This window comes from Panicum virgatum, chromosome 8N (genome assembly GCF_016808335.1).
Source record: "Panicum virgatum strain AP13 chromosome 8N, P.virgatum_v5, whole genome shotgun sequence".
Classification (NCBI taxonomy): domain Eukaryota; kingdom Viridiplantae; phylum Streptophyta; class Magnoliopsida; order Poales; family Poaceae; genus Panicum; species Panicum virgatum.
In genome coordinates, this window is record NC_053152.1 from 10,278,648 (window position 1) to 10,287,510 (window position 8,863).

The following is an 8,863-nucleotide window of genomic DNA, read 5'->3' on the forward strand; positions in this document are numbered from 1 at the left end:
CGAGGAAACCGCGAAACAGATGACATGGCACAAAAAAGGTGTTTGATACAACCCAGATAAGATGGTGCATCCCTCCGACGGTGAGTCATGGACTCATTTTGATGAGATTCATCATGAAAAAGCTAAAGAAGCTCGTAATGTACGTGTTGCGCTAGCAACCGATGGGTTCAATCCTTATGGTATGATGGCCGCATCGTACCCATGTTGGCCCGTGTTCGTTATTCCCTTGAATCTCCCCCCCTGGTGTTCTCTTTCAACGAGAAACCATATTTGTGTCGTTGATTATTCCTGAGCACCCAGGGAATAAAATGAGTGTTTACATGGAGCCTCTAATCGATGAGTTGATCAAAGCATGGGAGGAGGGGGTGTGGACGTACGACCGAGCGACAAAGACAAACTTCAGAATGTATGTGTGGTACCACTACTCTCTGCATGACCTCCCAGCATATGGCATTTTCTGCGGGTGGTGTACTCATGGAAAGTTTCCATGCCCAACATGCAAGGCAACTCTACAGTTCATTTGGTTGAGAAAGGGGGGCAAGTATTCGTCGTTTGACAAACATCGACAATTCCTTCCTGCTGACCATCCATTTAGAAGAGACATTAAGAACTTCACGAAAGGTGTCGTAGTTACAGAATCTGCACCGCAGATGCTGACGGGTGCCGTGCTTCATGCTCAGATAGATGCTCTCCAGGTCAATGATGCAGGTGGTTTTGTAGGATATGGCGAAGAACATTCTTGGACTCAGGTCTCTGGCTTGTGGAGGCTTCCCTATATTAATGATCTCCTCCTTCCACACAATATTGATGCCATGCACACTGAAAAGAATTGGGGCGAGGCTCTTTTTGGAACTGTCATGGATATTCCTGACAAGATGAAGGACAACGTCAAGGCTCGAGTGGATCTGGCAATCTTGTGCGATAGACCAAGATACGAAATGAAGACTCCGAGACCAGGGAGACAATGGAGGAAGACTCCGGCGGATTTCGTCCTAACGAGGCCCCAAAAAAAGGAAGCACTAGAGTGGATCCAAAAGTTACAATTTCCAGATGGGTATGCAGCGAATCTGAGGAGAGGAGTTAATTTGGCTACAATGCGAATCAACGGGCTGAAGAGTCATGACTACCACATATGGATTGAGCAGCTTCTTCCTGTGATGGTTCGAGGCTATCTCCCTGATAATATATGGCGAGTGTTGGCAGAGTTGAGCAATTTCTTCCGTCAGCTGTGTGCTAAGGAGTTATCTTGGGTCGTTATTTCGGACATGGAAAAAGTGGCCCCCTGTGTTGCTATGTAAGCTGGAGAAGATCTTTCCACCCGCCTTCTTCAATCCGATGCAGCATTTGCTTCTACATCTTCTGTATGAGGCACGGATGGGGGGGCCTGTGCAGTACCGTTGGTGCTATCCAATTGAGAGATGTCAGAAGGTCCTTCGAACGAAATGCAAAAATAAATGTAAAATTGAAGCTTCTATTGCCGAGTCATATATTTTGGAGGAGGTGTCAAACTTCACAACCACATACTATGGTGACAATCTTCCCAGCGTGCATAATCCACCCCCTCGTTACAATGCTGGCGATAATGAATCGAGTCTCAGCATCTTCCGAGGACAACTTGGAAGTGCAAGTGATGCGAGGTACAAGACCTTGAACCATGAAGAGTGGCGCCGTATCATGCTATATGTGTTGACCAACCTTTCCGAGGTGGAGCCGTATATTGTGTAAGTACTCAACATTGTGCCCAATTCACGAGTTTCCGTTTCACAAGTTTCCACTTCTTAGAATCCAACCCCCTTTGTCATTTTTGATATAGGGAATTTCAACGACTATTTTGGCGTCGCTCAAGGGCTCCAACCCCGATGGAAATGGAGAGTCTTCTTAAAAATGGCGCGGGAAATTCACAACCCGATTTCATTTATTGGTTTCAACAGAAGGTAGTCTTGAATTCATAGTTCTATTGCATTTCGTTGTCCTCGAACTATATGACAAACTATCCTGCATACGCTTGCTGGGCCAAACTGATTCGTCCATGAGTGCCGAGTTGAGACAGGTTGCCGATGGTTTTAGCTACAGGGTCAAGTCGTTTAACGTTTATGACATGAACGGATATCGCTTCCACACAATGACATACGAGCAGAGTCGACCCAATCGAAGAACCACTAATACCGGCGTTTTTACGCCAGGTCAAGACGGAGTCGAGTATTACGGAAGAGTTGAAAAAATATACGAACTCAAGTTTCATGGTTCTGTACCGCTCACTCCAGTCATTTTCAAATGCCATTGGTTTGATCCAACATTAACAAGACATACCCCTAGTGTTGGCCTAGTCGAAATTCGACAGGATTCAACGTTACAAGGCGAAGATGTGTACATTGTGGCTCAACAAGCCATACAAGTTTATTATCTCTCATACCCATGCCAAACCGACCACCGTCTTCGAGGTTGGGATGTTGTGTATAAAGTATCGACACACGGCAAACTACCTCTCCCAAACAACGAAGATTACAACAATGATAGAGAGTTTTTTCAAGAAGAGGGGCTACAAGGGAGTTTCGAGATAGACTTATCCGACGAGATTGGAATGGAAGTCGACAATGAAAGGGAAGTTGACGAGGAAGGTGGAGATGAGGTTCAAAATATTCAGGACTTACAATTACTAGAGCGACTACGTTTAGGCAGAGACAGTGAATACGACATTCCTCCTTCGGATTCTACTGGTTATGTTGACATAGCTGATAGTGATGATGAGGATTATGATCCAGCTAATCCCGATTATGATGACTACTTCTAAAGCATGTAGAACTCGCAATATTTAATATATATTATGTTAATTTCTAGTTATGTTTTCTTTATTTTCATTTATTTGCAAGTATTGTTTATCCTGACTAATTAGTTCACTCCTTTTGATTTCAGGTAACTAAACAAAGATGCCAGGCGGTCACAAGATGACTTGGCTGAGCTCCTTGTACAGAGGCAGTGGTGGAGGAGGCGGTAGTGGGTCCAACGCACCCGAGGGGTCCGGGAGCCGTAGTGTTCGCAAAGGTGGTGGAGGAGGAGGTAGTGGGAGTGGTGGAGGAGGTAAGGTGAGGAGGGGGAGGAGGGAGAGGACCCCTTCTCCTGTAGAGGCCGAGGAGGAGAGGGTGGAGGACCAGGGGAGCGAGGAGGAGGAGGAGCACGTGGAGGGGGACGAGGAGGAGGAGGAGGCCGAGGAGGGGGCGGCAGGAGATGAGCGGGTGGTGTGGTTGCGTGGACTGTCGCAACTCCCGCGACGTCCGATACCTCTAGCGAGATGCCCGATGATTCGGCCACTAGAGCCTAAGTAAGTATGTTAGTACTTATTTATTATGTATTACATATATTTAAAATTGTAATACTAACTAAAATTTTACCTTAAACACTCTTGCAGGGGGGTGGTTTTTTGTGCAGCCTGGTGAGCACAAACGGAAGCCCAATGGTATCTTGGGTCTTTTGTGCCGGCTGCACTTCCCCGGGCTCATTATGCATGCCGGGGTGCTGGAGCCGGCATACACGTGGGACCACTACATGGCCTGCCCGGACGCTACTGATCGCGAAGGAAGGAACTTCAACACCAAAGCGAGGCGGGTGGTCGGGGAGTTTTGGGTAAGTCATCCTTGCACTAAAATGGTTGAAATATCGCATTCTGTTTCAATTTTTGGAATAATGATTGCACTAAAATGGTTGAAATATCGCGTGAGTATATATGCAGGATTTCTACAGGTGCGAGGAAGGCTATGAGGCCCGGGCGAACGAGCTGGCTCACCAGGCTTGCTACAAGCTGGTGAAGGACATGCACTATGAGGCGCGTGTCCAGGCCGTCGTTGTGTACTGCGCCGAGTTCGAGAAGAGGAGTGTCAAGAAACCAGCCGCAAGGGACATCTTCCTCACGCGAGACCAGTACTTAAGGGTAAATAAATGCCATCTCTATTCATTTATCTTGTATTTGATAATACAATATGTCATGCACTTCATTACGTTTAGGTGCCTCCGAACTGGTGCGCAAACAAGGCCGAGTGCTGGTCTATGATGGTGGACAAGTGGATCAGCGAGGATTGGGCCCGCCAGCACACCTTATGCCGGGAGCGCCGCTTGATGATGCCGGGTCCGGCACATCATCAAGGGAGCCTTAGCCTCGGCGAGTACAAGAATACTTGGGTAAGTTCACTATGATCTTCATTCTTTCTAAAGCTATATTTTTAATTCTTACTAATCATCTTGTTGACTTCTTGGCAGTCGGAGTCTCATCCAGGCCAGTCTTGCAACAACTTCACGGCGTACGCCATGTCTCACATGGGCAGGGTGACGTCGGACGTGGCCTACAACCCGGCGGCTCCACCAGAGGCCTACACAAACCCAAGCATCCACGCGCGCATCAATGCGTACACGGAGGTGGGAAGAGCGCTCCACGGGGAGACTTGGGATCCGACCACCGCACCACTCTCCGGAGAAGCCATCATGAGGGCGGGACAAGGGAAGAAGCACGGGCGGTACTTGATCGCCAACAGCTTGGTCGATACGGCGAGTACGCCCAGTCTCTCGCAGCTTAGGGCAAGTACCACCGACTCGACCCCGCCCATTCGCCCACGGTCTGAGACTTTAGTGGCCAGCGTGCACCAGAGACAGGTTAGTTTAGATTTAGTTGTCGTTCTATGATTAAAATGAAACTTTGCTTCGTATTGTAACATGAAGATTTAAATCTTGTAGGCCGAGATGGAGGCAAAGTTTGAGGAGGAGAGGAGGTGCCGACTGGAGATCGAGGCCAAGCTGGAGCAGGAGCGGAAGCTGAGGGAGGAGCAGTCGGTTATGTTGCAAAGCATGGTCACCTGGATGCAAGGACTTGGCGCGTCGATGAACTATGCGACGCCACCTCCTCCCTTCGTCTTACCAGCTCATCCTTACTTTCCTGCAGGACCTTCTGACACTCCAGTGAGTATGCTTTGTTTGTAGATATTATAATATTTTTGTTATGCTTCAATTTATATGTTCCTATTTGCAGAATCAGTCGTGGAACGCATCGAACGACCCTCCTCCGGACCAGAACTCGCTGGCCGCCCAGTGGCCAACTTGGCCCCACAGACCTGAGCAGTGAGTGCCTTGTAGTACTAGTGTATTGGACTTATTATACGTATCGGACTATATTCTATTTTATGGACTAGTGTTATGTATCGGACTTGTGACATGTGTGGACTATATTCTATGTGATGGACTTGTGTTATGTATCGGACTCGTGTTATGTATTGGACTTGTGATATATGTGATGGACTGTGTTATTTGTATCGATGCCATTCTCGTCATTGTCAATCATATGTGATGGACTGTGTTATTTGTATCGATGCCATTCTCGTCATTGTCAATCATATGTGATGGACTATAACTGCCTGTAATTACCTCTGCAATCACATATATTTATGTTGTATTTGTATGGAAAAACAGAAAAAAACAAAACAAAAAAAGAAAAATTCACCACTTTGCCGAGTGTTTAAGCCAAAACACTCGGCAAAGGAGTTTGCACAGGTCAGCAGCGCAGTCACTTTACCGAGTGCTAAAGTACTGGCACTCGGCAAAGATTTAAATGTTTGCCGAGTGCCACTTCCTTGACACTCGGCAAAACCAGACACGAGGAGGTACCCTGGCGCGGGGACTTTGCCGAGTGTCCGAGTCGGACACTCGGCAAAGTTTGAAACTTTGCCGAGTGTCTGACGTTAGACACTCGGCAAACCTCGTGACCAGGGTGGCGCCACGTGACTTCTTTGCCGAGTATCAGGGCACTCGGCAAAACCTTTGCCGAGTGCCCGTATTCCGACACTCGGCAAAGTAAACTTTGCCATGGGAACCTTTGCCGAGTGTTACACTCGGCAAAGACTTTGCCGAGTGTAATATATCCTTTGCCGAGTGTATCTGACACTCGGCAAAGTTTGGAAGTCCGGTAGTGCGACCAGTTCTGTGGCGGCTACGTCGGCTGCAAGGGCCCTCAGTCATCAGGCACCTTCTACTTGTGTTCTGGTGGCAGCGAGTTTCTCCGGCGAGCCGGCGTGCAGCCCTGTTGCCGTTGCTGAGATCCCCGAGGCCGGCTACGAGGCACCCACCGTTGTTGCAGTCAATGCGACTTGCAAGGTAGCTTCGCGTGCCTCCTCGTTGCCTACGTGCATGGGGCTGTCCCCGAACTCCTCGTTGCTCGCGTGCTTGGCGGTGGCCTCGGGACTCTCGGTCACTTTGGGCCCCCTGACGCCAGTTGGGTGCAGGCCCATGCAGCGACCTGAGAACCCGGTTGGCAATTACTCATAGGAGGAGCACGCAACCGAACCGTCCCCCCTATTTTCTACGGAGGCTCTGCGCCTGCGGGCTCTGTTCCAGTCTCCGATGTTGAGAACGGGTAGACACAACAAAAGACACGGCGGCGGGAGTTGAATGCACCTGCTTCTAGCGCAGCTGCCACGCCGGCGGCGCCAACGTCTGGATGCCCGCAGATGACACTTCTCCGGGAGTCCACCATGCCTTCAAGGCCTGCAGTGACGTCCTCCACACCTGGGCCAAGGACCAGGACTATCTCACAAGTATACAGCAGATGACCCGAGCGAACGGCCCAAGTGCCCCAACCTCAGGAGCTGAGCACCCCGGCCCGATCTTTAATCAACGGGGCGACCCAGCCGTCAAGCGCCTACTACCTCTGCTTGTTCCTAAGAGGCGTACCAAGCAACTTCCGCCTAATTTCGTGCCGCGACACACCCGGCGGCTGGCGAAGAAGAGGCATGCAGCGCCAAATGGTGAAGTAAGGCAGGTGCAAGATAATTTGATGCGGCGTCTTGGGTTGGCAGCTGATCTCGAAGTCTTGGGAGAAACACATGTACTTATTTTACACGCCACTTTCCCAATTCCATTTGCGTGCACTTGCGGCATTATTTGGATGGGCACCACCTGAAATTGACGAAGCCCCACATGATGTTGTGCCTAGCTCGGCAGATGTCTCTTTGTAGATTGTATCTCTTCCTTCTTTGGTCATGCTGCTGCTATCAATGGAAATGTCAAATATTTTGATTTGGAATGGGAGAGGGCTTAATTGAAAAGCTAGGCGAGACTAGGTTCGAGAAATGGTCCGCTCGACTCGCCCCGATGTTGTATGCCTCCAGGAAACAAAAAAAAAAAGCAACCATCTTATGGTGAATGGTGATGTCCATGCTCGGAGTTGATTTTAATGAGTTCATTACCTTACGAGCTGTTGGAACACGAGGTGGTATTCTTATTGCTTGGAAGGGTTGTGTCTGTCGTGCACTTAACACTAGGATAGACACCTTCTCAGCTTCTGTTCAGTTTCAACTTGGTCATGGAGCCTCCTGGTGGTTTACTAGGGTTTATGGGCCACAATTTGATGAGCGTAAGGTTCAGTTCCTCAATGAGCTACGTGACATCAGGAGGGCGTGCAATGGACCATGGGCAATTGGAGGAGATTTTAACATGATATATCGGGCTGAAGACAAGAACAACACAAATATTGATTGAGCAATGATGGGGCGATTCCGCCATTTCCTTAACGAGCTGGAATTGAAGGAGATTGCTCTTCTTGGCGTAAAATATACATGGTCCAATGAGCGTGAGGCTCCTACACTGGTTCGCTTAGACCGGGTATTCGCTACGGCTGATTGGGAGGAGTGTTTTCCGGACTGCATCTTGCAGAGCTCGGCTTCACTGATTTCTGATAATTGCCCATTGTTGCTTGGCCTGCATGAGTTCACCCAGGGTAAAAGGTGATTCCATTTTGAAAGCTTTTGGCCGCAGCTTGAGGGTTTCCTGGAGAAGGTGGAGCAATCTTGGGGTCAGCCAGTTGAAGCCGCATGCTCGCTGCAGTTTTTTTTTCTCGAACACACAGGAGAACTACGTATCATTGTATTGATAGAAGAAGAAAAGAGTCATACATAGACCCACACACACACCACACACCCCCTTGACAGACCTAGTATCTTATCACCTGTTACAAACTGAACAACGACCAGCTAAAGCACCAGCTAACTGCCCTCTCCCATAGCCGAAAGCAAGGAGACGTCCCTAGCTCCTGCTAAACTCCACAACTGCACTTCATCCATGGCCAAGATAACAGCAGTAGCCATGTTTGGGACAGTCCCATTGAAAACACAGTCATTTCGGTGCCTCCAGATGCTCCAGGCCCCAAGAATAATGAGAGAATTCAGGCCCTTCCGTAATTCACCTGCGACCGAGGCTTCCGGCTTCTCCCACCAGTCATCGAATGAAATATCTTGGGGCTGGGGGGTGAGTGTGGAGAGGCCAAACCGCTGGAGGAGAGAGAACCAAAATTGCCTGGTGAATACGCAACCGACGAGAAGATGTTGGATATTCTCCTCTTCTTGATCACGCAACAAACATCTGGCTGGGTGGGGGAGGCCTCGTCAAGCAAGTCTGTCAGCAGTCCAGCATCGATTGTGGGCGGCCAACCACATGAAGAACCTACACTTGGGAGGAGCATGAGATTTCCATATTTTTTGTGCAGGTCCAAAATAAACTGCCCCTTGGAATAGAATCTCATAGGCTGATTTCGCCGAGTACTCTCCAGAGTCAGAAAACCTCCAAATGTGTCTATCGGGAATCCCTTCCTGCAGGTCTACCTCCAAAAGGAGGTCCTAAACCTCAAGGAATTCCAGTAAAGCTTCCACCGAAATATCCCCCTGGATATCTTCGACCCATTTTTCATTTGTGAGAGCCTCACGCACCGTCCTCCTGCCAGCCCTTTTATTAGTAACTAAAGCATAAACACGGGGTGCCAGTTCTCGGATGCTATGACCATCCAACCATTTATCCCTCCAGAAGAAAGTATTCGCCCCATCTCCAACTTCAG

The 8,863-nt window shown here is 49.0% G+C and overlaps 1 protein-coding gene across 1 annotated transcript; it reads left to right on the forward strand.

The window, feature by feature from the left end:
* The first annotated feature begins 2,581 nt into the window (after positions 1 to 2,581).
* On the forward strand, positions 2,582 to 5,107 carry LOC120684769. The gene is made up of 7 exons (XM_039966649.1): positions 2,582 to 2,738; positions 3,407 to 3,621; positions 3,728 to 3,925; positions 4,000 to 4,173; positions 4,252 to 4,641; positions 4,723 to 4,944; positions 5,015 to 5,107. Exons 1-7 carry the CDS (start codon positions 2,582 to 2,584, stop codon positions 5,105 to 5,107), a joined length of 1,449 nt encoding a protein of 482 aa, XP_039822583.1.
* The last annotated feature ends 3,756 nt before the right edge of the window (positions 5,108 to 8,863 follow it).